At 41.5% G+C, this 27,962-nt stretch overlaps 1 protein-coding gene and 1 pseudogene across 2 annotated transcripts in view; both read right to left on the bottom strand.

The window, feature by feature from the left end:
- Positions 1-3,664: 3,664 nt before the first annotated feature.
- Positions 3,665-9,988, bottom strand: LOC134337183 (uncharacterized protein K02A2.6-like; annotated as a pseudogene).
- A 6,456-nt stretch (positions 9,989-16,444) lies between these two features.
- LOC134337356 (SH2 domain-containing adapter protein F-like) overlaps positions 16,445-27,962 on the bottom strand; it is a 343,478-nt gene continuing 331,960 nt past the window's right edge. For both annotated transcript variants that reach the window (XM_063032282.1, XM_063032283.1), the window contains one exon: positions 16,445-19,558. In XM_063032282.1, coding sequence (XP_062888352.1) covers positions 19,372-19,558 — 187 coding nt within the window. In that variant the 3' untranslated portion in view covers positions 16,445-19,371. The remainder of the gene's footprint in view (positions 19,559-27,962) is intronic.

Genomic DNA, 27,962 nt, shown 5'->3' with positions numbered 1-27,962 from the left:
ATCACTGCAACGTGTATCAATGAAGAGACTCATTGCAGGAAGATACGCAAGGCCCCTTTGACAACACTTCCCAAACTCATGGTCCCTAACTGATAGAAGAACAAGTTAACAGGAACTAGTAAATCTAAATTGTGCACATTCCCCAACTTGAAGCATATTTACAATTCCATAAGACCATAAGATATAGGAGCAGAATTAGGCCATTTGACCCATCGAGTCTGCTCCTCCGTTTCATCATGGCTGCTCCAATTTTCCTCTTGGCGCCAATCTCCTGCCTTCTCCCCATATCCCTTCATGCTCTGACCAATCAAGAATTGGCACTTCAAAATCCAGGAAATCCTACCTAAAGTGATGACACTTCACTACAGAAACCAAGCGGCTCAAGGAAATTTCTCATGATCATTCAGAACAGGCCATTCCTATAACCAATGATACGGTAAGAAAACAATAGTGTAATTTGACAGTGGAACATCATCACCTGAAGGCACCACTCTATGTTACACACTATCCTGACTTGGAATTACATTGCTGGTTCTTCATTATCACTGGTTCTCAATTCTGTAAAGTTTGATGAGGACGCCTTCACTAGAAGAGCTGCTGTGATTCAAGCACCTCACCACCTTCTCAGGAGCTTTGGGAATGGACTGTATATGCTGGTCCTGTCAGCTGTACACAAATCTTGAAAAAAAAATCTCTATAAATGAATTGGTAGAGAGCTCTGGAGAAGTGAACCGCATTCGGTGTTGGGTGAAGTGAACAAGTGGTGGTGTGTTTCCAGATAGATAAGAGCAGGCACGGCACTTGATATGAAATACAAGAAACTGCATCCACTTGTGTCTTCACTTCTTTGGGTCGGCCAAGGAATGATTGGGCATTTGGAGGCAATATCAAAGAAGGGAATGCAATGAGCAAGATAAAAAGATAGCCGTGCATTTATATAGTGCCTTTTAAAATAATCTGTACTCCCCAAAGTGAAATATCTAACACTATACAGAATAAATCAGATAAGGAAACAAAAGATTTTGTGAATTTGGGTGTATAGGTTTTTCTAATGAGACGTCTTTGAATCCAGATTTATTCTTCATGTTACGTGATTGCAGAGTTGCAAGTGGACTTTGTTTTAAACCAAATGTTCATCCTGAGACTGAAGTTTAATTCCTTCAGGAATACAGAGAGCCTAATCGCTCACAGCAGTTTTCATCCGGGGGGGGGAGGGGGGTTGGTGGTGGTGGGTTTCACTAATGACTGGGAGAGTTGGAAAATGCTAATCTCAGTCTGGTTATCTCTCCCTGTGACTCAACCAACGTGGTAGAGGCGAAACAGATCCGAAAGCATACATTTACATTTGTGTACTTGCATCAAAAGTAAGGAGTTCTCTGATCTTATTTTGAATGAGGTCAGCACAACAGTGGAGAGATAATTAGAACATCTTACAGAAAGAAAGGGAATGCTTGTAATTATGCAGCATTTTAATGTCCCAAAGCACTTTTCAGGTACTTCAATTAATTATTTTTGAAGTGTAGCAATAGTGTTCAAGCGAAGAAAGAAAATGACGGGCGAATATGACACAAACATCAATGAGTTAACTCAGCAGCTAATCCGACTGTAGTTGTTTCAGCTAAGGGATAAAAATTATTCATGGCCTCAGGAGATCTTTATTCTTCTGCTTTGAAGTAATGCACTAGGATCTTATGCATCCAGCTGACAAATGGTAGTCGTGACATACACCATTGACAATGTAGGACTCCTCCATTGCAGTGAAGTACCAGCGTGGGTCAAAGGTCAAGATGCTATGCCCATTTTGGGGAGATTTCCTTTCTCTGCAACACTAATGCCAACACTCTTGTTCTCCCCCATTTCCCATTCCTGCGCTCACAAACTATAAACGTTGAGTAGGACTACCGTGTGGCATGGATCTCAGGGACTCTCCACTCCTGAGAGTGTTGGAGGACACGTCATTTGTTACCTTCAATATAGAGATGGTGAAGTATCTGTGAGCTTGAGGAATTGAAGGTTATGTGTAACTGGAGAAGGGCAATGGAGGCCTGGGGCAGATCACATTAAATGGCAGGGCAGGCATGAGGGGCCAGGTGGCCTGCTCCTGCCCCTGTTTTCCTGTGTTCTTGGGCTTATGGTCGTTAAATACACAGTATTACGTTCCCCTAGCTTGGAAACATTTGGGTTGCTGAACCTCAGATTGGAAGTGAGGGCTGCTGCTGAGAATTGATTACTGGTGGTAGATCACATGTACTCCAACCTCTGGGCTCAGGGTGACATTCTGATATGAAAAGGCATTAAGTGAATATGTCAATGAGCCGGGACTGTTTGAAGTTCCCAAATTTGATGACCCAGTCAGTGCTGAATTCAGCCACTGGCTGGAATGTGTGTCAGCTACGGAATCCACTTACTGACAAGAAACATGAACCGCCATCACCTGGAGGTTTGCCTCTGAGTCATCAGGTGTCCCAGTGAGTAAAGCCACTGCCTCAGAAACACCAGAGAAGACGGTTCAGTCATGACTTTGGGTGCCTGTGTGGAGTCTGCACATGCTCAGTGTGGGTGTCCCAAAGAAATGTGGATTGGTGGGTTAATTGGCCACTGCAAATTGCCTAGAGTGGGGAAGTTAATGAAATGATCATTTGAATCTGGATAATAAAGGGATTAATGTAGAATTAATGTAATTGGGTAGTTAATAGTCAGCATAGACTTGTTGGCTGAAGGGCTGGTTTCTATGCTGTATCTGTGCTGTACTGTTCTATGTTCTAAGTTTAGTGAGCCATGTAATTGCTAATTTAATTAGTTCGGCACAACAATGTGAGCTGAAGAGCCTGTGCCTGTGCTGTACTGTGCTACGTGCTACCTGCTGATGAGTCTCTGACTCTATCTTGACGCAGAATTATATCACTGTTCCTTCTTCATCACTGGGTGGAGCACCATCACTTGGAGGACTGCAGCAGTTCAGGAAGACCGTTCGGCAGTGCCTTCACAAGAGAATTAGGGATGGACAATCAAAGCTGGCCATGCCAATGACCCCCACAAGCCCTTGAAAAAATGCTACGTTACTGATCTAGCATTGACAAAAGATGGAATTAACCAAGGCTTCCGCTCCCAGTCACAGCTCACTAATCAGTTGTATAATGTGCTGGCTTGCTCGCTGGAATGGCTGAGCAAACTGTTCAGGCACATTATTACCGCTGCATTGAAGTAGATGGAGAATAAAACTGAATGTACTGTTTAGCACTGACCTTAGCACTAAATTCAGACATGGACCAATGAGTTGAGTTCTAGTAGCATGATGAGAGGATTGTCTTTCACATCAAAGTTGTATGTACTTGAATGTGGAATCAAGGAGTCCTGGTAAAACTGAAATCAATGGAGATCAATGGAAAACGGTTAGAGTCATACCTTGCACAATGGAAGATGGTTCTGACTGTTATGATCCAGGATATCAATGCAGGACTTCGCAGATGATACTTCTGGCCATTTGGAACAGGTGCCAACCAGGACAAGCTCGGTACACCCATTGATTGGGCCAGTGTAGTCAATTCCAAGGTCTGGTAGCCTGGGGCCAAGGTTGTTGATTGTCTCTATTTGGATTCTTTGCTGACATAGAGCATTGAGTACACAGTTTACATATGGGTGTGATATCTTTGCCTGTGTCCAGTCAGTACACAAAGCTTCTTGCCGGGGCTTTCATTCAATTGATGCCTGGGTGACCACAGTGGATTTGCTTCAGTACTTTTGGTTGAAGTGTTTGTGGAATCACTATTCTGTCTCCAAACATTGGGCAGGAGTCCACAGTTGAGAGCAATGTATGACATCAGTGAACTGGTACAGGATCTTCCTCAACCGTGACTGGGCGTCCATCAACGAGATATCTGGAGAATCACTTGAAGTAGTAGATCTACAACTGTTTCTGCTCTGATCTTGTGAACTGTGATCGGAAGACCTTCCACAGCATCCCCTACATCCCGGCGGACTTTGGAATCCACCGCATCTTTGTTTTCGGAAACCTGCTGATTCATAAGTCTGGAGAGGAGATCTACCTGACCAAGTTCTGGTTGTTTTGTACTTGATTTCAAAATCGTAGGCCAATACCATTGTTGCCCAGCCTTGTAAATGGTTAGCTGTATAGACTAGGTTGCCTTTCTTAGATCCGAAGGTGGACAACAGTGGCTTGTGATCAGTAAGGAGAGTGAAGCATCTGCTATAAAGCATCTTGCAGAATTTCTTCGCACAAAGATGATTCCCAAGGCTTCCTTCTCGATTTGTCCATTGTTCCTTTCTGCCACAGTCAGTGATCTAGCTGCATGCATGACAGCTTCTTTTGGAACCATTAGGGAAGATATGGGATATGAAAGCTCCCATCTCATAGTTGGATGCATCTTTCGTGACAATTAGCAACTCAGGATTGAAATGCATTAAGAGAAGATCTGTTGACAGCAAATTCTTTACCTGATCTAAAGCTCCTCGATATTGTTTGGATGATGTCCACGTAACATCCTTGTTGAGCAGAGCATTGAATGGCTCCCTCAGCTGCTGCATTGCTGGGGCAAATGCTGAATAATGATTAATCATGTTAAAAAAAATCATAAAGTTCTGACCTCCGATGGTGTGGGCATCTTTTAGATAGCAGTGATGTTTTTGGAATTTGGTGATGACCGTGCTCATCTATGATGTATCTCAGATTCTCGATTGAAAACATCAGGAGGTTGCATTTTTCTGCCTGAAGTTGCAATCCAAAGTCTTGTAGTCTGTTCAAAACCTGGTCAAAGTAAGCGGTAACACCATCATGGATGGTGTCCATAAGCAAATGGAAAATTGAAGGAGCTACCTTTACACTGAAAGGCAGACAGAAGAAGGGAAATAACCCCGTTACGTGTTGTAATGGTGAGAAGCTCCAGTGAATTTTCCACCACTTCTACCTGGAGGTAGGCTTCAGTCAAGTCCAACTTTGCAAAGTAGCAACCACCGTTCAATATTACAAAAAGATCTGCTGGTACTGGTAATGGGTACCTGTGTTTCTCCAGAGCTGCAATGAGGCCAATTGAGAACTCTGCACTCAGCCTCACTGTGTCATTGGCTTTCTTGATAATGGTTATTGGAGCTGCTTGTTGCAGGCAATCTATCTCTGGCTCCATGATTGATAAGGCAGCATATGGTACCAATCTTTTGGGACAGAGCTCTGGTTTTGTCTCTGGACGGAGATGGAGTTCTGCTTGCAGTTTGGAGCAGCAACCTAAACCTTCTTGAAACACTGCTGCATAACGCTGTTGCAGGTGCTGTTGTATGGTCTCACATACTGATGGTGGTATGGTGTCGACTGACATGATCTGAACAGCCAATGTCATCATACAGATCTCATCCAGAGAAATATTCCAGAGATCAAGTTTGCCCAGACAGTCAATACCAAGGATGTTCCGATCTAGCTGGTCTGTTAGGTAATACACGCTGTTCGGCTTCTCTATGCAGTGCAGTTCACCAATCAGCTGGAGGGTTCCACCCAATGCACTGCAGGCGGAGTGATGGCTAGATTTGACTGGAGGGAGCCCAAGTGTCCACCATGTGTGTTTGCAGGTAATGGTGATGTCTGGTGCAGTATCAAGTTATAGCTTCACCAACTGATTGCTGATAAATATGTTGACGTACCTTCTCCTGGGGGTGAAGTCAACTTTGAATGTGGCATTTAAATTCCTTGTAGACTTTGAGGGATTTGGAAACATCTTGTTCTTCTGTTTCGCTGGCCTAGAATACAGTGAAGGATGGCAAAATCCTTCTTTGTGACCATGGTGTTGGCATTTGTTGTGAAGGTGGTTCTCGTATTGGCAGTTTCTTCTATGATTTCATGTACCACAGTTCCAACAAGCTGTGCTTGGCTGATTGAAGACCTGCTAACTATTGATGTCAGGGCATTGGAAACTCCATTGACATGGTTCTGTTCCACCAGGTTGGAATCATGTTTGAAGTTGATCAAACACTGACTTTCTTGGTTGACAGCTTGTAAGGCTATATCAGAGTCTTGCTCCAGTCTGGCCAGGAGCCATTTGTAAATGTCTACCTCACTAGGTGCCTGAAGTCAGCAAATAAAATTCTGATATTTGCACTGTGATTCAGTCATGTTATTCAGTTTGAACTTTTCACATTCATGACTGACGACACTGGCATATGTGATGAAGTCATTGGTGTTGTGTTTAACGCAGACATCCCACCTCTCCCGGAGGTTCCGGGAGTCTCCCGCATATTAATAGTGGCTCCCTGATGCCCGCAAATTATATACAATATCCCGGAAATCAATCTTTTTGAGAGCGAGCAAGTGAGAGAGCACGAGAGAGAGAGCAAGAGAGAGTGTGAGAGAGAGCGAGAGAGTGCGCGAGAGTGAGAGAGAGAGAGAGAGAGACAGAGTGAGAGAGAGAGAGAGAGAGAGAGCATTGCAGAGTGTTCCAAAAAAAGAAAATATAAAACGTACGTCACCCCAGACTACCCTGAAGTGTACCCCTGCCTCATAGGGGTAAAAAATAATGACAGTGTTGATTACTGCATTGTTTGCAACAGTGACTTTTCTATTGCCATGGGGGGTTAAGACTGTAAAAGACATGTTGAGGTGGGTTTAACAGGTGTCATTCATTCATTAGCATAGCTAACGTTATTTAAACTAGCTGGCTAGCTGCTAAGGAGCTACTCTATTACAGACATTCTACCTCTCCCGGAAGTTCAGGGAGTCTCCCGCAAATTGATGGTGCTGCCTCCCTGAAATGAGTTTTTGCAGGGTGGGATGTCTGTTAACGGGTTTTAGGCAATGGCAGTGAACACTGAAGAGGGATGACTGCTCTCCAAAACTACCTGTTAGCTGTGTGACGAAAGAGGGTTACAAAAGTACACATAGACTAAGATGTTAACTGTCCTGTGCTGGCACCAGTGGGATCAACAGTTGATCTGCCACCTGTCTTCAGGAGAGAGAGATAAGTAAGACAATGGAGCAGCATTTGGAAATGTTAATGAAGAGACGAGAGAGTTTAACGGAAGGAGACACCGGTCTGAGTATTGTCAAGATCGGCTCCTTTTGAACCCTGAACTGTTTGAAGTGTGATGGACAGGTGATACCCCAGCAGGGGGATAAAAAGGGGCAGGTTCGCTGAGACACCACACACGACACCACGAGGTAATGAGACCCTGGAAGCGGTGCGCCCCCACAAGTTGGTGGGAGTTTTGGAGGTCTGATCGCGGGACCAGCCATAGGCGCACAGGATGGAAGGATACGGTCGCCGGGAACCTGGTGTGTGTCCGCCCTTGCCTGGGTGCCAGGTTCACCGCTGAAGAATGATCGTGTCTGGAAATGGAGGGGTCTCAGTCGGTGACCTCAGAAGACATTACAAAGGGCTCGCCCAAAAGCTAACTGCGAGGAATATCAAAGGTCTGTTGAATCCGATTTGAATATCAGCATTCTCTCTCTCTCTCTCCAACGGCACGACGGCGATTACTGCGAACTGAACTAAACTGAACTCTGTCACTTGTGATTGAACATTTTACCCCTAGACTGCGATAGAGCTGATTGACCCTATTATCCTAGTTCTGTGTACATGTGTGTTTATTCATTGCTAACCTGTTGCATTTATATCCTTACGATTAGAGTACTGTATTGCTTATTCCTTTAATAAAACTTTCTTAGTTCCAGTAATCCAGACTCCAACTGAGTGGTCCATTCCTGCTGGTTTGGCAACCCGGTTACGGGGTACGTAACAGCTGTCAGACAGTTTCCTCAAACGTAGGCCATGAGAGTTTTTAGGCAGAATTAAGTTGAAATAACCATAAGATCATAAGACATAGGAGCAGCATGAGGCCATTTGGCCCATCAAGTCTGCTCTGCCATTTCATCATGGCTGATCCATTTTCCTCTCAACCCAAATCTCCTGCCTTCTCATTATACCCCTTCATGCCCTGACTAATCAAAAACCTATCAATCTCCATCTTAAATACACCCAATTATCTGGCCACCTGTGCTAAAAAGTTCCATGGACTAGCTGTCCTCTGGCTAAAAAAGTTCCTTTGCATCTAAATGGATGTTCTCTGGTCCTAGACTCCCCCACCATAGGAAACATCCTCTTCACATCCACTCTATCTAGGCCTTTCAACATTTGATAGATTTCAATGAGATCCCCCCTATTCTTCTAAGTTCCAGTGCGTAAAGGCCCAGAGCTGTCAATCGCTTTTCATATGATAAGTCTTTCATTCCCAGAGTTATTCTCGTGAACCTCCTCTGAACCTTCTCCAATGTCAGCACATTTTTTCTCAATTAAGGGGCCCAAAACTGCTCATAATACTCCAAGCAAGGACTCACCAGTGCCTTACAAAGCCTTAGCATTACATCCTTGCTTTTATAGTCCTACAGAAATGAATGCTAACATTGCATTTGCCTTCCTTGCCACAAACTCAACCTGCAAATTAACCTTTAAGGAATCCTGCACAAGGACTCCTAAGTCCCTTTGCACCTTCTCCCTGTTTAGAAAATAGTCTATTCTTTTATTCTTTCTATCACAGTGTATGACCATACGCTTCCCAACACTGTATTCCATTTGCGAATTTTCTTCGCTCATTCTCCTAATCTGTCTAAGTCCTTCCACAGCCTCCCTGCTTCCTCAATACTACCTGCTCCTCCACCTACCTTCATATTATCTGCATACTTAGCCACAAAGCCATCAATTACATCATCCAAATTATTGACATACAACATAAAAAAGTGGTTCCAACACAAACCCCTGTGGACCACTATCAGTTACTGGCAGCCAATCAGAAAAGACTCCCTTTATTCCCACTCTTTGCCACCTGACAATCAGCCAATGCTCTACACATGCTAGTAGCTTTCCTGTAATATCATTCCAGAATCTAGTGGTTCTTGAAAGGTTGTTACTAATGCCTCCACAATCTCTTCAGTTACCTCTTTCAGAACCCTGGTGGGTAGAGCATCTGGTCCATGTGATTTATCTATCATTAAACCTTTCTGTTTCCCAACTCTACTAATAGCAACAGCACTCGGTTCTGCCCCGACACTCCTGAACCTCCGGCATACCGCTAGTATCTTCCACAGTGAAGACTGGTGCAAAATACTTATTCAATTCATCTGCCATTTCCTTTTTCTCCGTTACTACCTCTCCAGCATAATTTTCCAGCAGTCCAATATCTATCCTCATCTCTCTTTTACTCTTCACATATCTGAAAAAATGTGGCTTTTAATTGTTGGCTAGCTTACCTTCATACTTTATCTTTTCCCCCCTTATGGCTTTTTTTAGTTGTTTTCAGTAGGTTTTTAAAAGTTTCCTAACCTTTTAACTTTCCACTAATTTTTGCTCTATTATATGCCCTATCTTTTGCTTTTATGCTGGATTTGACTTCCCTTGTCAGCCACGGTTGCATCATCCTGCCTTAGCAATACTTCTCCTGCTTTGGAATGCATCCATTTTGCACCTTCCGAATTCCCCCTGGAATCTCCAGCCATTGCTGTTCTGCCGTCATCCCTAATAGTGTCCTCGTCCAATCAACTTTGGCCAGCTCCTCTTTCATGCATCTAATTTCATTTACTCCTCTGTAATACTGTTACATCTGACTTTGGCTTCTCCCTCTCAAATTTCAGGGTCATTCTATCATATTATGATCACAGACTCCTAAGGTTTCCTTTACCTTCTGCTCTCTAATCAAATCCGGTTCATTACTCAACACTCAATCTGGAATAGTGGGCTGAAACATAAGCTGCTCTAAAGAGCCATCTTGTAGGCATTCTACAAATGTTCTGTCTTGGAATCCAGCACCAACCTGACTTTCTTAATCTAACTACATATTGAAATCCCCCATAACATTTTCCTTTTGACATTCCTTTTCTAACTCCCATTGTAATTTGTAGTCCACATCCTGGTGACTGTTCGGAGATCTGTACGTAATTCCCATCAGTGTTTTTTCACCTTTGCAGTTTCTTACCTCTATCAGCATGATTCGACATCTTCTCATCCTATGACACTTCTTTCTTAGGATTTGAGTTCATTTTTTATCAACAAAGCTATGCCACCCTCTCTACCTACCTGCTTGTCCTTTCAATACAATGTGTATCCTTGGATCAACACATAAAAGTTGCTGGTGAACACAGCAGGCCAGGCAGCATCTATAGGAAGAGGTACAGTCGACGTTTCGGGCTGAGACCCTTCGTCAGGACTAACTGAAAGAAGAGATAGTAGGAGATTTGAAATCTTTCAAATCTCTTACTATCTCTCCTTTTGCACAGGTTAGTCCTGACGAAAGATCTCGGCGAGAAACGTCGACTGTACCTCTTCCTATAGATGCTGCCTGGCCTGCTGTGTTCACCAGCAATTTTTTATGTGTGTTGCTTGAAATTCCAGCATCTGCAGATTTCCTCGTTTATCCTTGGATGTTAAGTTCCCAGCTATAATCTTCTTTTAGCCTTGATTCAGTGATGCCCACGACATAACTGTACTGCAATATCATCTCTTTTATTCCATATACTACGTGCATTCAAATATAACACCTTCAGTCCTGTATCTGTAACCCTTATTGATTTTGTTGCCCTTTTACACTGCAACTCATCCTGTTGACTGCAATTTTGCCCTGTGATCTGGCTGTCCTTCCTGGCAGTCTCACTATGCACTGCCTCTGCTTGCACACTAGCAACCCTATCCTCAGCCCTATCACTCTGGTTCCCATCCCCCTGCCAACTTAATTTAAACCATCCCCAACAACTCTAGCATACCTGTCGGTCCCCCTTGGGTTCAGGTGTAGCCCAGTCCTTTTGCACAAGTTATCCCTTCCCCAGAAGAGATCCCAATGATCCAGAAATCTGAAACCCTGCTCCCTACACCCGTTTTGTAGTCACACATTCATCTGCCAAATCATCCTATTCTTATCCTCACCAGTGCGTGGCATAGGCAGCAATCCAGAGATTACTACTCTGCAGGTCATTCATTTCAGCTTTCTACCTAGTTCCCTAAATTCTCCCTTCAGGGCCTCCTCACCTTTCCTACCTATGTCATTGGTGCCAATATGTATGAAGACTTCAGGCTGCTTACCCTCCATTTAAGAATGTCATGGATCTGATCCGAGATGTCTCTGACCCTGGCACCTGGGAAGCAACATACCATCCAGGTGACTCTTTCTTTCTTTCTTTCTTTTTAAATCTTTTTATTGAGTAAGTATACAAAAAAGGTAAGCCATATAAACATTAATACAATGTTAAAGTATAATAAAATTCCAAAAGATAACAATACCAAAAAGAAAATACTACAAACAATGTAATTTAAGCATAAGAAAGCAAGATAACATAATAGTATACTAGATTTTATATATATCAATGGAAAAAAAAAAGAAAAAAAAACCCCAAAAAAAAAACCCACCGTGCAACTAACTAAAAGCAAAGCAAAGCAATGGGCTAACTTGAAACCAAACAGAGTTAAACTTAAAATCACGTCCTCAATCCCGACCTCCATTAAAACAGTGAAAAAAAAAACAAGAAGGGTAAATATTACATTAAATGAAAATATCGAATAAAAGGTCCCCAAATCTGTTCAAATTTAAATGAAGAATCATAAAGATTACTTCTAATTTTCTCCAGATTCAAACATAAAATCGTCTGAGAAAACCAAAAAAAGGTAGTTGGAGCATTAAGCTCTTTCCAATGTTGTAAAATACATCTTTTCGCCATTAAAGTAAGAAATGCAATCATTCTACGGGCTGAAGGGGAAAGATTACTAGAAATTTTAGGTAGTCCAAAGATAGCAGTAATAGGGTGAGGAGAGATATCTATATTTAATACCTTAGAAATAATATTGAAAATATCTCTCCAAAAAGTTTCCAAAGTAGGGCAAGACCAAAACATATGAGTTAAAGAGGCTATCTGCCCCGAACATCTATCACAGAAAGGATTAATATGCGAGTAAAAACGCGCTAACTTATCTTTGGACATATGTGCTCTATGAACCACTTTAAATTGAATTAGGGAATGTTTAGCACAAATAGAGGAAGTATTAACTAATTGTAAAATCTGCCCCCAATCATCCACAGAAATGGTAAGCCCCAATTCCTGTTCCCAATCTACCCTAATCTTATCAAATGGAGCTTTCCTAAGTTTCATAATAATATTATAAATCATAGCCGATGCACCTTTCTGACATGGATTAAGGTTAATTATCGAATCTAAAATATATATAGGAGGAAGCATTGGAAAGGAAGAAAGTATAGTACTTAGGAAATTTCTAACTTGTAAATATCTAAAAAAATGTATTCTTGATAAGTTATATTTATTAGATAATTGTTCAAAAGACATAAGGGAACCATCTAAAAATAAATCCAAAAACCGTAAAATACCCTTAGTCTTCCAAGTTTGAAAAGCGCGATCCGTAAAAGAGGGAGGAAAAAATATGTTACCTAAAATAGGAATCGCTAACCCGAATTGATTAAGATCAAAAAATTTTCTGAATTGAAACCAAATGCGCAAAGCATATTTAACTATCGGGTTAGAGACCTGCTTAAGGCGTTTCGAATCAAAAGGAAGAGAGGAACCTAAAATAGAACCAAGTGTATAACCCTGAACAGATTGTAATTCCAATGCTACCCATTTAGGAATAGATAGTATGTCCCGGTCAAGTAACCAAAATTTCATATGTCGAATATTAATAGCCCAATAATAAAATCTAAAGTTAGGTAATGCTAAACCTCCATCTCTCTTAGCTTTCTGTAAATGTATTTTACCCAGTCTCGGATTCTTATTCTGCCAAATAAATGAAGAAATTTTAGAGTCAACTTTATCAAAAAAAGATTTAGGAACGAAAATTGGTAATGCCTGAAACACATATAAAAATTTTGGCAAAAAAAACATCTTAACTGCATTAATACGACCAATCAAAGTTAAATATAAGGGAAACCATTTAGATGAAAGTTGAGTAATATGGTCTATTAATGGTAAAAAGTTAGTCTTAAATAAATCTTTATGTTTACAAGTAATTTTAATCCCAAGATATGAAAAGTAATTATTAATCAATTTAAATGGAAATTTATAATATAAGGGAAGATGTTTATTAATCGGAAAAAGTTCACTCTTACTAAGATTTAATTTATAACCTGAGAAAAGACCAAATTGTGCTAATAACTCTAAAACAGCAGGAATGGATCTCTCAGGATTAGAAATATATAAAAGTAAATCATCAGCATAGAGTGATAATTTATGGGACTTTAATCCCCGAGTTATCCCAGTAATATTTGAAGATTCTCGAATAGCAATTGCAAGAGGTTCTAATGCAATATCAAATAATAGGGGACTAAGAGGACAGCCTTGTCGAGTACCACGAAAGAGAGGAAAAAAAGGTGAGTTTAAGGAGTTAGTACGAACCGAGGCTACAGGGGAGTGATATAACAGTTTAATCCAGGATATAAATTTCAAGCTAAAATTAAACATTTCAAGCACCTTAAATAAATAAGGCCATTCTACTCTATCAAAAGCTTTCTCGGCATCTAAAGAAATAACACACTCAGGAACATTTTGTGAGGGAGTATAAACGATATTTAACAATGTACGAATATTATAAAAAGAGTAACGACCTTTAATAAAACCCGTTTGGTCTTCCGAAATAATAGAAGGAAGTACTTTTTCTAGTCTATTTGCTAATAACTTAGAAAAAACTTTAGAATCAACATTTAATAAAGATATTGGTCTATAAGATGCACATTGAGCAGGGTCTTTATCCTTCTTTAGTATTAAAGAAATTGATGCTCTATTAAAAGATTCCGGAAGTTTACCAAGTTTCAAAGAAGCCTCAAAAACCTTATAGAGCCAAGGAATCAATAAAGAAGCAAAACATTTATAAAATTCAACGGTAAACCCATCAGGGCCAGGAGCTTTCCCCAGATTCATAGAAAAAATAACATTCTTAATCTCATCCATTGTAATGGAAGTATCTAATAAAGAAGACATATCCTGTGAAATCTGAGGGAAGTCTAACTTATCTAAAAAATCATTCATATATTTAGAATCTCGAGGAGACTCTGATTGATATAAAGAAGAATAAAAATCACAAAAGGTTTGATTAATCCCCACATGATCCAATATCAATCGATCATTTTGGTTATAAATCTGATTGATTTGAGATTTAACATAATTAGATTTCAATTGATTAGCCAGCAGCTTGCCAATTTTATCACTGTGAACATAAAAATCACTTCTTGTTTTCTTTAATTGGTTTACAATCGAGGACGAGAGTAGTAAACTGTGTTCCATTTGAAGTTCAGTTCTTTGTTTGTATAGCTCCTCAGAAGGAGCCATAACATATTTCTTATCAATTTCTTTAATCTTGTCCACAATTGCCATCTCCTCCTGCTTCTGTTTCTTCCTCAAAGCAACGGAATACGAAATAATCTGACCCCGAATATAGGCTTTAAAAGTGTCCCAAAGAGTGTTAACCGAAATATCTTCTGTATGGTTAATTGTAAAAAAAAGCTCAATCTGTTCATTCATAAAATTAACAAAGTCCGAGTCCTGAAGCAACAGCGAATTAAAACGCCATTGTCTATTGTTTGGTATATTGGCCATAATTTTAATAGAAAGCTTAAGTGGAGCATGATCCGAAATGGTTATAGAATCATAATCACATTTAATCACTGAAGGAATGAGACGAGAATCAATGAAAAAATAATCAATTCTTGAATAGGAATGATGAACATGTGAAAAAAAGGAAAAATCTTTTTCCTGAGGATGCAGAAAACGCCAAATGTCCGTCGACCCAGAATCAGAAAGGAAAAAATTAATCAAATTTGCAGATTTATTAGGTAAAGTCCGTAAAGGAGCCGAACGGTCCAAAGCTGGAGATAAACAGGTATTAAGATCTCCGCCCCAAATCAATGAAAACTCGTTCAAATTCGGAAACTGATCAAACAATGATTTATAAAATTCCGGACAATCCATATTAGGAGCATAAACATTAACCAAAACTACTTTTTTATTAAATAGTAAACCACTAACCAATAAAAATCTACCATTCGGATCAGAGATAATATCCTGTTGTATAAAAGTAACTGAGGAGTCTATAAAAATAGAGACGCCTCGAATCTTAGCATTGGAGTTCGAATGAAATTGTTGTCCCTTCCAGAATTTGAAAAAACGTAGTCTGTCCCCCCTCCGTACATGGGTCTCTTGTAAAAATAAAATTTGTGCTTTAAGTCTCCGGAACACTTTAAAAACTTTTTTCCTTTTAATAGGATGCAGGTGACTCTTGCATCCAGAGAATCTCGTGTCTTCTCCTCCAACTCTGGAATCCCCTATCACTACTGCAGTCCTCTTCTCCTTTCCTTTCTGAGCCACAGTGCCAGAAACTTAGTTGCTGTGGCTCCCCCACCCCGGTAAGTCATCCCCCCTCAACAGTATCGAAAATGGTATACTTATTACTTTGTACTGACTGCCCATTTCCCTTCCTTCTCCCGACACTCATCCATTTTCCTGCCTTCTGCACTTTAAGGGTGACTACCTCCCTTTAGCTCCTATCTATCATCTCCTCAGTTTCCCGTATGAGCCAAAGGTCATCGAGCTGCAGCTCCACTTCCATAACATATTTCTGAGGAGCTGCAGCTTGGTGCACTTGGTGCAAATGTGGTTATCTGCGAGGCTGGTGATCTCCCAGAATTCCCACTTCTCACACAAAAAACAGAACACAGCCCATGGAGCCATTCTCACTGCTCTATGCACTGACAGAGAATGAAGAATGAATACGAAAATAACTGACCAGATATGTACTTCGCCCAAGCCTAATGAGCCAGAGCCTCTCCACTCACACAATGGCCATTCTACTTGTCCCTGCTTTATTTTTATTTGCCCTTGCTAATGCGTGAGGCATCCTGCACTGATTCACTGTGACTGCACTACTGAAGAAAGCTGAATTTCTGGGAAAGATCCGTTATTTAAATCTCTCGCTGCCCAACTGGCATGAGGCCTCCTGCACCGATTCAGCTGCAGTTGTCCTGCTGGAGAAAGCCCATGTTTAGCAGTACCCAATTTTCAGAGCAAAGGGCATATCTTCTATGAGTCGCCTTTACTGGCAAACTTCACAGGGAATATATCTTCATAGCGTTTAAACCTTGATTCAAATGTTATTCCCAAAGCAGCATCAAACTGGAAATCGGTAATTGATGCAACAATTAACTCACAGGAGTTCTGTTCAGTGTTTGACATCAATGTCGTTGGGCTCGATGATAACCCGTTGGCCAGTGTTTCAGTTAACTTGAGCTGGGCTGCCTCATATTAAGCTTGCTGTTGTAGAGTTGCACACAAGTCTTCTGCTGAAATTGGTATGTTGATATAATATAGCACCTCGTCGCCAAGTTATTGTGTTCACTCACCTATAACTATTGATTAGATTGGAAGCCAGCAGATGGGACAAAGCCGGAACTCAAAATACTCCTTTATTCAGTAAAACCACGCAACTACAAATATCAAAAACTCAACTGTACATACCAAATCATGATTATTTACCCAAGAACATTCAAGGTGTTGTTTGGAACAATGACCAGTTAGTGAAATTTAGCCTAGGAATGGTTGTCATCTGGCCAATAGGCATTGGTTGTTTTGGCTTGCCATAAAACTGATAAATACCAATTAACATTTACACTAACAAAAAAATGCAAAGACCATTTCCAAAACAAGAGTGTCTATTCACCAACCCTTGACATTCAACAATATCATTATTGCCAGTCCCCTACCATCAACGTTCTGGGGTGACCACTGACTGAAAAATCATTTCTTTCACCCACATAAATGCTATGGATCCAAGAACAGGTGAAAGGCTGGGCACCTGTCATGCACCCTGACACCCGACAGCCTTTACTCAAATCGGAGCTGTGATGGAAAGCTTTTCCGGACAGTTTCGGCTTTAGCCACCCTTGAGAAAATCAATACCATTCAGCCTACTTGATTAGCAGCCCAATTATCACCCTAAACGCCCATTCCCTCCATCACTGACATACGGTGACCACGGTGTAGACCAGCTACAAAGTGCATGGCATTTGATCATCTGAGACCCTCCAACAGCACTTCTCAAAGCAATAATCAGGACCATTATCAGAAGGAAACACCACAAGCAGCAGGTTCCTATCCAAGTAGCATACTGTGCTGATTTGGAAATATATTGAGTTCCTTTATTTTTGTTGGATCTGTACTGCTGACTTCCTCCAGCTCCTATGCCCAATGGCACGCAGGCAACACCTTCACCAGAAGGATTGCTCACGGCCACGCTCTCTAGGGAAATCAGGGATGGGCAATGAATGCTGGTCTTGCCAGTGATGTAGATCCCAAAAAATAAATGGCAAGCAATGATGGAGAATAGTCTCAAGGTCAGCAGCAACGTGAGACCCGTCTGCTTTGGCAATTGAGGTGTGGCAACCTGGTGAGGTAGTAGCAGGTAAGTAGTGGCCTTGGAACCAAAAGCCTGGGAAGGTGCAGTTCTGATATGAGAATCTGAAAATACATACAATTACATTGCCAATGTTTGTTTTTTCATGGCAATATTTTGTACAAAGCCCAGAAAAATAATTGTGTAATTATTCTGTTGTGACACCAGTACCTCCGAGTCATGCTTATTACAAGTTGCTCGTTTATCACCACACTGTCAATGACGGTTTTCTGCTTTATGGCTGTGTTGAAATGAGATAGCGAACATAATGATGAAAGTATCAAAACAGGAAGGGAAGGATGAGAAAAGGGAGGGGTACGTGGGAGAAGAGGAGGGGGAAGGAGGGCATGAGAAGGCAGGCAGGGAAGGAGAAGAGAAGGGAGGTGCATGGGGAAAGGTTCGGGGTAAGAGCAGCAAGGTGTTCAAGGGAAAGAAAGAAGGAGAGGGAACGGAGCAGGGAGAAGGGAGAGAGGAGAGAGAAGGGAGGAGTGGGAAAGAGAGAGTATGAAGAATTAATGGGTGTGTGGGAATGGTCAGTGCAGGGAAGGAGAATGAGAGGGGACGGAGAAGGAGGAGGGAGGAGAGTGAGAATATAGTGGGGTAGATGAAAGGGAATACAGTGCAAGGCAGGTCGACCTAGAAATTGGGGACACTGATCGATCCTCACCACGTGAAGAGATTTGGAATGCTTCATGTCAGATGTTGGAAGGATTAGAATCCCAGGCATAGTGAAACAAAGGATGCAGGAAGAAGGGAGGTAGCAATAGGGTCTGCGGGGAATAGAAACATCCAGAAGTAGACAAGACAGCCAATCAAGGAAGAAATGTAGTTGAATGGATGAGGAGAAGGAGAGAAGAGGCCTGAAGAAGACAAGCAGATCGAGATCAAGATCAATTGCAAAGGAGAGAAAAAAAATACAGAAATGCTTTGTATTTCCAGTGCCTGTTTAGGAAATATCATTATTTCATGTCCCTTATGACTGGGGGATAGGCTAAATTGATGATGTTGCTGATGAGGTACCTTAATTCACAACCTTAACACCCACTTCTCTTGGTAATTGAGAACAGTCTCACTACTCATTCTCCCTCTGGGTCTTTGCTCTGTCTCCTCACTGGTGAATTATGCAATCAGACATTTCTTCCAAGCATATTTTATAAAATTTTTTAGATATTTACAGAAAATATTATTGAAAATAGAAAACGCACATTACACGGAACTTCCTGAAGACATTCCATGCCATTGCACCTCCCCCTCACAGTACCAGTTGGTAACAAAACTGCACGGTGTAGTACTGAGTCAGACAGACCCAGCTGAAGCTACTTTAGATCCACAGTCACTCCGAACATTGGCACGAGGTGAGGGAAGGACACAATGATTGACTTTAATGGCCAGGAGTGTGATGGGGGGAACGTTGATCATGGATACCCCGCTCCACATTGCTAGCTACAGATTCCCACCTCCAGTGCAAAGTGTTTGTGCACTGGATGCTGAGTGAAGTCATAATTGGGCTTTTGCTGGCCCCGGTGATGAAACAACCAGTCAACAATGACTTGGCTTCTTGTGTGAAGTTGTGGAGGATGGCTGGGGCAGCCCATAGCATTATATTGAGGAAGGGGAAGAAGCAGGGTTACCACAGGAGAAATAAAAGACATTCTTTAAATTCCCAGGAAATGAGTGACTGAATCCTTACAAGTGAGTTCAGCAACATTCAAGATCCAATTCACCACAATCTTTGAAACAAATGGTAGGGAAATGAGATATTTAATGCTCTTGGCCTGCAATTATTTCACAGGCTGGAAATGAAGCTCTAGAGTCTTGCATTCAGTGGAGCTACAACTTTTGCAACATAACCCGTCAAGATGAAATTCTTGCTCTATGTCCATCTCTTTTCCCGCGGAATACTTCGCACTTCGCCGCTGTCTTCGGACAGCCGCCTGGGCTCCACTCACAGCGTTTGCACAGTCACAGGGAAGAGCAGGGAGAGATGCTCAGCCCCTTTAATTGGCAGCTTGTGGCTTGTGTAGTGGTTTATCACCTCTGGAACACTGTCAAATGGTGGGCTGTTCTGGCCGAGAATGTACTTGGAGTCTTTTGTTCTGCTGAACTTCATGTGCATGTATCCTTGGCTGCTTCTGCATGCAGAAAGAAAGAGAACAAATATGAGGGGCTGAAATTCACTCGACATGGGAGAGATTTTGTGCTCTACAAGCTGCATTTCAATCTAAGGGGTGTTAAGCAGAGCTATTACTGATTTTAATTCACGTTCATTAAAGTGCTCTTTGAATCCTGACTAAGTTCATCTGGGTATATTACAGAATAGAATTTTCTTGTATATGAACAATCAGCATGTTTGACCAGAAACGTTGATGGTTATTTGAGTCAGTGAGGGAAGCTGTAGACAGATTGTATGTTCAGCATGGAATGGACACATTCAAAAACCAAATCAATGGATCAAGGTGGCCAGGTAAACTTCAGGTCTCAGGTACAGGATTCTCTGCATTCTACTTACTAAAGGTTGCTCCCAACAAGCCACGTCTATCTGCAGAGCCAGCTCACTACATTTAATAGTTTAACCCCTTCATTATCAGAGCTAAGCTAGCAGACCAGAAATAGCAGAGACTTAACCCTGATCAACGTCTAACATTAATTCTGATCCTCTCTCCAGAGGTGCTCTCTGACCTGCTGAGCATTTCCAATAATTTCTGTTCTTATTTCAGATCTCCAGAAACTGCAGGTTTTTGCTTTTTGAGTTCTTAACCCCACCCGCTGCCTCCAAAGTGTTTGTGTTGATATCCAAGCAGGTAGCTCACAAGGAGACCTGCAGTGTTTCAGCATGAATAGCAGACTGTTCCACTTAACTTCCAGCCAGGTAAAGAAGAAATACTGTAAAACTCATCCACTGCATACCAGTTTCAGGTTGTTCACCAGCAACATAGGAACGTTCTGTAAATTCTTCCAGAACTAGTGTTGTTTTTAGTACAATGCAGGTATTTTCTCTCTTTTGTCTGTGATGCCTCCCTGTTGCAAACGTGGCTTTGTTCACTAATTGCTTTGCAGCTCTGTTTCACTAAATAGAAACTAATCTGAAATATCTCTGAAATCCCCATGAGTGCAAAAATATCATTTAGGTAGCAGAGCAATTATCATTGCTGCCTCGCAACTCTGGGGATTTGGGTTCATTCCTGACCTTGGTTGCTGTCTACCTGGAGTTTCCATCTTCTCCCTCCCTGAGAAAACCAGAGCATTTCCAACAGATGCTCTGGTTTTCTCACACATCTGAAAGATATTCTAATACATTGTTTATCGACTGTAAATGATCAATTAGTGTAGGTGCATGGCCAAATACCATTCATATACATGTGAGAGACAGTAAACTGTATGGCTACAAGGAAATAAGAGTAGGGAATGGAACTGATGAAATGTCTGCACTGGAAACTGAATTTGATGGGATAAATGATATCCTGCTATTGAGCATTCTTCTGAAACTTATGTTGACTGGGAAACAAAGAGATATTGGGAGAAGCAATAACAGATGATAGGAGATGTCACACCACCTCCTGCTTATCATCACTACTTTAGGATTCACCTAAGCTTTCTCATTCTGATTGTGAAACGTGATGGCACAGCAACAGCGGATCTGGGCTCCAGTTCCCAAAAAAACGTTTGCAGTGCAATGGAATTTTCTTTTCTTTTGAAAATGAAACACTCCACAGCCCCTCAATGAAAGAGGGCAATAATTGACCAGTTTCAGGGTATCAAGCGCGAGAGAAAACTCTGCAATGTCCCAGTTACTGAGTAGTGCCATGACCTTTAATCAAAGTGTGGTACAAGGCTGAAAGTGGGACTGGACACTGGCGCATAACGTTCCATCATCAAATTGATATTGGTTTTGATTATTTAGGCTCATGCTTCATCAATGCTAACATGAATGAGCTACCAGTTAGGATATATCAGCTCTTGGATGTGTTGGGGGGAGAATGGGTGGGATTTGTGCATAAGGTATTTTGGAAAAGAGGGACTTTAGTGGTAGCAATGAACAAAGCACGATTAGAGAGTTAATACTTTTGGAATGGACTGGATAGAACATTGAACACAGGACAGCATACTTATAGAATTCATAATTAAATATCAAAATCAATGTCAAATTAAATTATTAATCTTTTGTAGATGGCTCAGAAGAACTGCTGAGCAGCAATCAGGGATTAGCAAGCAAATTCTAAACAAACATCCTTGACTCAATCAGCACATGGGTGGAAGTAGATTATGCATCTGAACAAAGACTTAATGATTGAAAAAATAGCCCCTAACACTGAAAAATTTCTAATTCTTCCAGACCTTTGGTTTCATCTGAGTTTACTCCAAATTATCAGCTGAAATACATTTGCAACATATTTGAGTAGAGGAGAACTAAAATAAACATTTGATGGGGTTAGTCTGGGGTTATGGAGGACAGGTGGGATGGTCAGTGGTGATGTGAATGGGGCGGAAGTCATCATCTAATTAAAGTTACGGCAGAGATAATATGGTTTACAAAACTTAATACATATTTTAAAGGAAAGGGGAATAAATATATGAAATATAGTAATCTATGGGAATTCTTCCTTCAGAGGGTAGGACATGGAACTTAGACAGTAGACCATGGTAGGGGTCTTTGGCCCAAAACGCTCTTTTCTCCTTTTAAACTTCGAGGGGTGATTGATAAGTTCATGGCCTAAAGTAGAAGGAGTCAATTTTAGAAAACCAAGCACATTTATCTTTTCAACATAGTTAATAACTCATCAGTTTACTCATAAGGGGTGATTGATAAGTTCGTGGCCCAAGGTACAAGGAGATGAGTTATTAACTTCAAACTTTCTGCATAATCACTCAAAGAGTTGACCTGCATGGGCAAGTAACGAGAGCTGTATAACTCATCTCCTTCTACTTTAGGCCATGAACTTATCAATCACCCTCTTATACCTCAACCAATCTAATCCTTCCCTCCTACATAGCTAGACCCCTCCACTTTTCTTTCATCCATGTGTCCATCTAAAAGTCTCTTAAATGTCCCAATCAACAACCACCAGGTTTAATAATATATACTGTATGTCCCAATAGACCACTGTGCACTGGATGGATAATGACGGATACAGACAGATTATGGAGCAATAAAGCATGGTTGTTGTGATGCATCTTGTGTGATGGTGTAGTGGGTCATGCTTGTTGCTTCCACCACCGGCTAGCGGTCATGTGAAAAGGAGAGCTGAATGTGTAAGTCTCTCCCCGCCAGTACACAGCTTCTTCAACGGTAAGTCTCCTGTAGTCCCTCCTCGTTGGTGACACACAGAAACTGAACTCCTTTCAGACTCGGGCTGAACTGCAGAGGATGGTGGGGAGGTCTGAACCCTGCTCACGTAGCATGCAGCCCACCAGTCTGCGGACACGCCCTGGTGCTCGTGAACACATCCCCAGCTATGGGTAAATAGGCAGGATAAGCAGCCTCAGGAGAGACAAAGGCTATGGGAGTAAAGCCAGACAGAAAATCAGGAGTGGAGCCCCTAAGGCAGCTGGACATCATTGACCATCCTTCCGGCAGCTCCTACAGCCAAGTTGGAGCCAAACATATTGCTTCATAAGCTTTCCTTTGGGCTACACTGGTGAGGCTGAGAGGGGGGATCTTAACGACTAGGGCATCTCAGGATCTCCGTACCTTCCACCCAGGCTTGTGATAATGATGATCATCACCCATTGTCCTTCGAGATAGATGGATGCCAACCACCAGAGCATTACAACTGGAAATAGACTGTTTGCCCCACTGAATCTACTGTATGGCATCTAACTAGTACCCATTTGCTCTAATTTTACACCAATTCTATTTTTATTCTCCACACATTCTCACTAATTTCCTGTGCTTGGGATGTGGGAGGAAATGAACACAGTCACAGGGAGAACATGGAGGTTCTGTGTGGGCAGTGAATGAGGTGAGGATTGAACTTGGTTGACTGGAGCTGTGAGACACCAGTTCCATTAGCTGTACCACTTTACTAGGATGGTTGGGAGATTTGGGATCCAGACCAGGAAGGCAAATCATTTGATGTGATTCTTCATAGACTAATTATATATTTGATTTCCAACTTAAAATTGTCAAAATATTTTTGGAAATTAAAATTAATATGTTCAATTGTCCAGAAACCTTCATTGGATGCGGTGTGGCTGATTTTGCTTCCTTTGTTTGTACTGAGTTAGCTGTTTCAAATTGAGGGAATTGTTGGGAACTTTATAACCAGTTAACTTTCCACTTAGTAAGACAAGGGTCTTGATAGTTCTGTATCAGGCCCTGCTTAAAAGGGCAGAAATGGTTAGAGAAGCATCACTTGCCAAGTGCCTACATAGAGAAATGGCCATAGATTTATTTCTGAGCTAAACAGAGAAAAAACTAAATTCTCTCCTTAGTTATTTACATTCTCCTGGAATTTCAAGCTGCCAGCTAGAAACTGAATCAGTTGAATGAGAAAGTGGACAGTGGACCGTTAAAATTGAACAAAATGAAGGCACTCCAGGCTGTTCTGAATCACTCAACTGTAACGTTCAAGGATCATACTCTTGGTATCAGTTTTCCTCAGCCAGTCTTTTTCCTAAATTGGTTTGCTATGGTTTCCAAAAAGCTATTACTCAATTGATGTGTAGCTCTGTTGCTATAACAGCTTAATCATGAATTTGCTGCTGATCTAACACTTGTTAACCATGGTCTAATAAGGGCCTTGCCAGAAGTTCTTTCAAAAGGCTACTGTACACTGATTGAACAAAAGGGGTTCTTTTAGTCCAAGTTTATTTTCTATTTATAGGATATGTTAACAAGGCCAGCCTTTAATACCAGTACCTAATTGCTCTTAAAGAACGCAGTAATGAACCACCTTCTTGAATCACTTCCAACCGAGGCTCCTTCAGAGAGTTTGGACCACTGATGAAGGCCATAAGACCATACGATATAGGAGCAGAATTAGGCCTTTTGGCCTATCAGGTCTGCTCCGCCATTTCATCATGGCTGTTCCATTTTCCCTCTCAACCTTTTCTCCCACCTTCTCCTCACTTTTAACAATCAAGAACCTATCACCCTCTGCTTTAAATATACCCAAGCTCCATAGTTGTCTGTGGCAATGAATTCCACAGATTCATTACCCTCTGGTGAAAGAAATTGTTCTTCATCTCTATTCCAAAGGGACATCTTTTATCCTGAGGCTGTGCCCTCTGGTCCTAGACTCTCCCACTATTAGAAACCATCCTTTCCACATCCTTAGAAAGGTCTAAGATCATGAAAAACCAATTTATATCATTCCTACCCAAACCCAATTTGTTCTCCCCATATTCCCATTAACTCGCTCCACAGATCCTACTTCACACCTACACACTAACAGCAGTTTACAGTGGCTAAGTAACCTATTAACCCAAACACCTTTAGGATGTGGGAGGAAGGAGAATGTGAACAATCCATGTCAGAAGACTAGAAATCAGGATTTTCCAGATCACTGGTGCAGAGAGGTTTTATTAGTTGCTCCACTATCCCGCCCCTCTGGGTGATTGTTTTGTATTCAAAAAAGGTAATGCCATTGAATATGAATGGCAATTATTTTAAATCTCTTTTTGTAGTCAATTGATTTGCATTTATATGGCACAAATGTTACTTGCTATCTCTTAGTGCATACTTGTAAATTGTTGGCGGTTTGATGCATGCAGACACATTTTCATCTGTGGATCTGTGAGTGGTTACGGCCCCTGGTGTCAAATGGAAGGTTATCATACGTGCCAGCAATCTATGTCTGACATAAACAGTCAGTGATCTTCTGGGCCCTGTCGCCATTTATTGAACACAATTGTCATGGGAGAAGCAGAAAGAAGAGAATTCAAGCTTGTGAAAAGAATACTCATATATAACAGAAAATAAATCAATTCTTGTATTTCTTTAACTTTTCACGTACTTACTGTGAAGGCATATTGCGGATCCTAGCAGATCCACAGTTTATTTAAGAGTCCTGTGACTCACTGCACTTTCAGTGTGATTATTTTACACATCATAGACTTTTATCCAAGGATTTGTTTTGACCTTTTATCACTTTAGTGTCTATTGCTCAGTTCTTGCTCGTTGTTCTGTTGTTCAAGAGAAACATCAAAGAAAAAGCCTGTCTCTTCTTTCAGGTGAGTGGAAGAGATCCCATGGTTCTATTTGGAAGAGCAGAGAGCACTCAGAGTCCTGGTAAAATTTACACCCTTTAGTCACTATCTTCTACAGATTATCTGGTCATTAAGAGGCCAAAGTTTGTGGGTTCCTGCTGTACACATGTTGGACGCTGTTTCCTAGAGTCAGAGAAAAATTTAGTACGGAGACCAACCCTTCTGTTCATCCAGTCCAAGGACCATCAATTACCAATATTTTAATCCTTCCATACTCTCTGTAAGTTCTAAGACTCAACTACATACTAGGAGCAACTTAAAATAGCTAATAAACCGATCGACCCACATGACTTTGAACTGTGGGTGGAAACCCACGCGTCACAGGGAGAACACATAGAACATAGAACATAGAATAGTACAGCACAGTACAGGCCCTTCGGCCCACAATGTTGTGCCGACCTTCAAACCCTGCCTCCCATATAAGCCCTCACCTTAGATTCCTGCATATACCTGTCTAGTAGTCTCTTAAATTTCACTAGTGTATCTGCCTCCATCACTGACTCAGGCAGTGCATTCCATGCACCAACCACTCTCTGAGTAAAAAACCTTCCTCTAATATCCCCCTTGAACTTTCCACCCCTTACCTTAAAGCCATGTCCTCTTGTATTGAGCAGTGGTGCCCTGGGGAAGAGGCGCTGGCTATCCACTCTATCTATTCCTCTTATTATCTTGTACACCTCTATCATTTCTCCTCTCATCCTCCTTCTCTCCAAAGAGTAAAGCCCTAGCTCCCTTAATCTCTGATCATAATGCATACTTTCTAAACCAGGCAGCATCCTGGTAGATCTCCTCTGTACCCTTTCCAATGCTTCCACATCCTTCCTATAGTGAGGTGACCAGAACTGGACACAGTACTCCAAGTGTGGCCTAACCAGAGTTTTATAGAGCTGCATCATTACATCGCGACTCTTAAACTCTATCCCTCGACTTATGAAAGCTAACACCCCATAAGCTTTCTTAACTACCCTATCCACCTGTGAGGCAACTTTCAGGGAACTGTGGACATGTACCCTGAGAACTGTGCATGAACTGTGCAGACCCAGCACCAAAAGTCATCACTCTCAGGCAGCACCTACTGTGACACCATTGCCTTAAAACAGAGACTGGAGATTAAAAAAATACACTCAATGAACGTACAGTATTTTGAAATGTCCTTAAGTCATGACAGGTGCTTAATAAATTAAAATAGTTCACCCGAAGTTAGTAAGTATACCTAAAGACCAGAAAGTTTGATCATTGGCAATGCTAAACACAGATGGTTCTCTTAGGAGCATAATAAAGCTACTACTATCGCTCTTCGCGAGCTTACAGTGAGCCACTGGTGCACATAGATCTCTTTTGACAATGGCAATCACTAAAATGATTGAAAAGGGAAGTGTTTGTTCTACAGCGACCTGACTAATGACTGCCTTGTGGCAAGCAGAACTTCAAATCCACCTACAAAGAAAAGTTGTCTCGAACAGAAAGAATATTTGTTTGGGTGTGGGACTTCAGGACTGCCAACAGCCGAGGCATCTATATTCCAGTGAAGAATAATGAATGGGGCAGTGGCAAGTGTGATTGCAGAGTGCTAAGTCGCTTATGGAACAGAAGTAGCCTTGAAGTAGAATTATCAACTACAAAGGAGCTGCAGGGAAAATTAGAAGGCTGAATCAGTTTATTGCATGTAAGTCTATTATTGAGGTTAAAATGCTTGGGTGATCCTGCACAAGATACAGACTGTATTGGTACACAAAGGCAGCCAGGCAGAATTAACAACAAATTCCGTCACAAAGCTGACTCACTCTGCACCATAATTCAGCATGTAATTAGATTCTACACAGCTCCCTTGCGTACACTCTTAATCATTTATCCTTCAATAAAAGTAAACAAAACATCAACACCCTCCCTACGTACTTCCCTGCCTGCACTCACATCCTGATTAGATTCAATGAAATAAAGCCCATGGGGTTATTGTTTCCCCTGAGAGGTGTAGAGTAGGAAGAGGGATTTAGGAGAAGGCAAGAAGTAATTGATCTGTCTAAAGTAGATGAGTTTATGGGTTGATCTGCTCTCCTCTCCTGTCTTAGCGACACTGTGTCTTCGGGTTTCCTTCGGTGTATAAAATCAAAAGGAGCATAGGTGAATGCACACGGTCTTTTTCTCCCCTGGGGGAAGAGAATCAAAAACTGGAGGGCATATGTTTGAGGTAGAGGGGTAAAGATTTATAAGGGATCTGAGGAACAACTTCTTTATGCAGAGGATGGTGTGTATATGAAGCAAGCTGACAGAGGTTGTGGCATGTAATTAGATGATATTTCAAATGATAACATTTCAAAGTCCCTTGGA

This window comes from Mobula hypostoma, chromosome 24 (genome assembly GCF_963921235.1).
Source record: "Mobula hypostoma chromosome 24, sMobHyp1.1, whole genome shotgun sequence".
NCBI classification, from domain to species: Eukaryota; Metazoa; Chordata; class Chondrichthyes; order Myliobatiformes; family Myliobatidae; genus Mobula; species Mobula hypostoma.
Note: the sequence above shows the minus strand (reverse complement) of the source record. Positions and strands in the feature narration are given on the sequence as shown.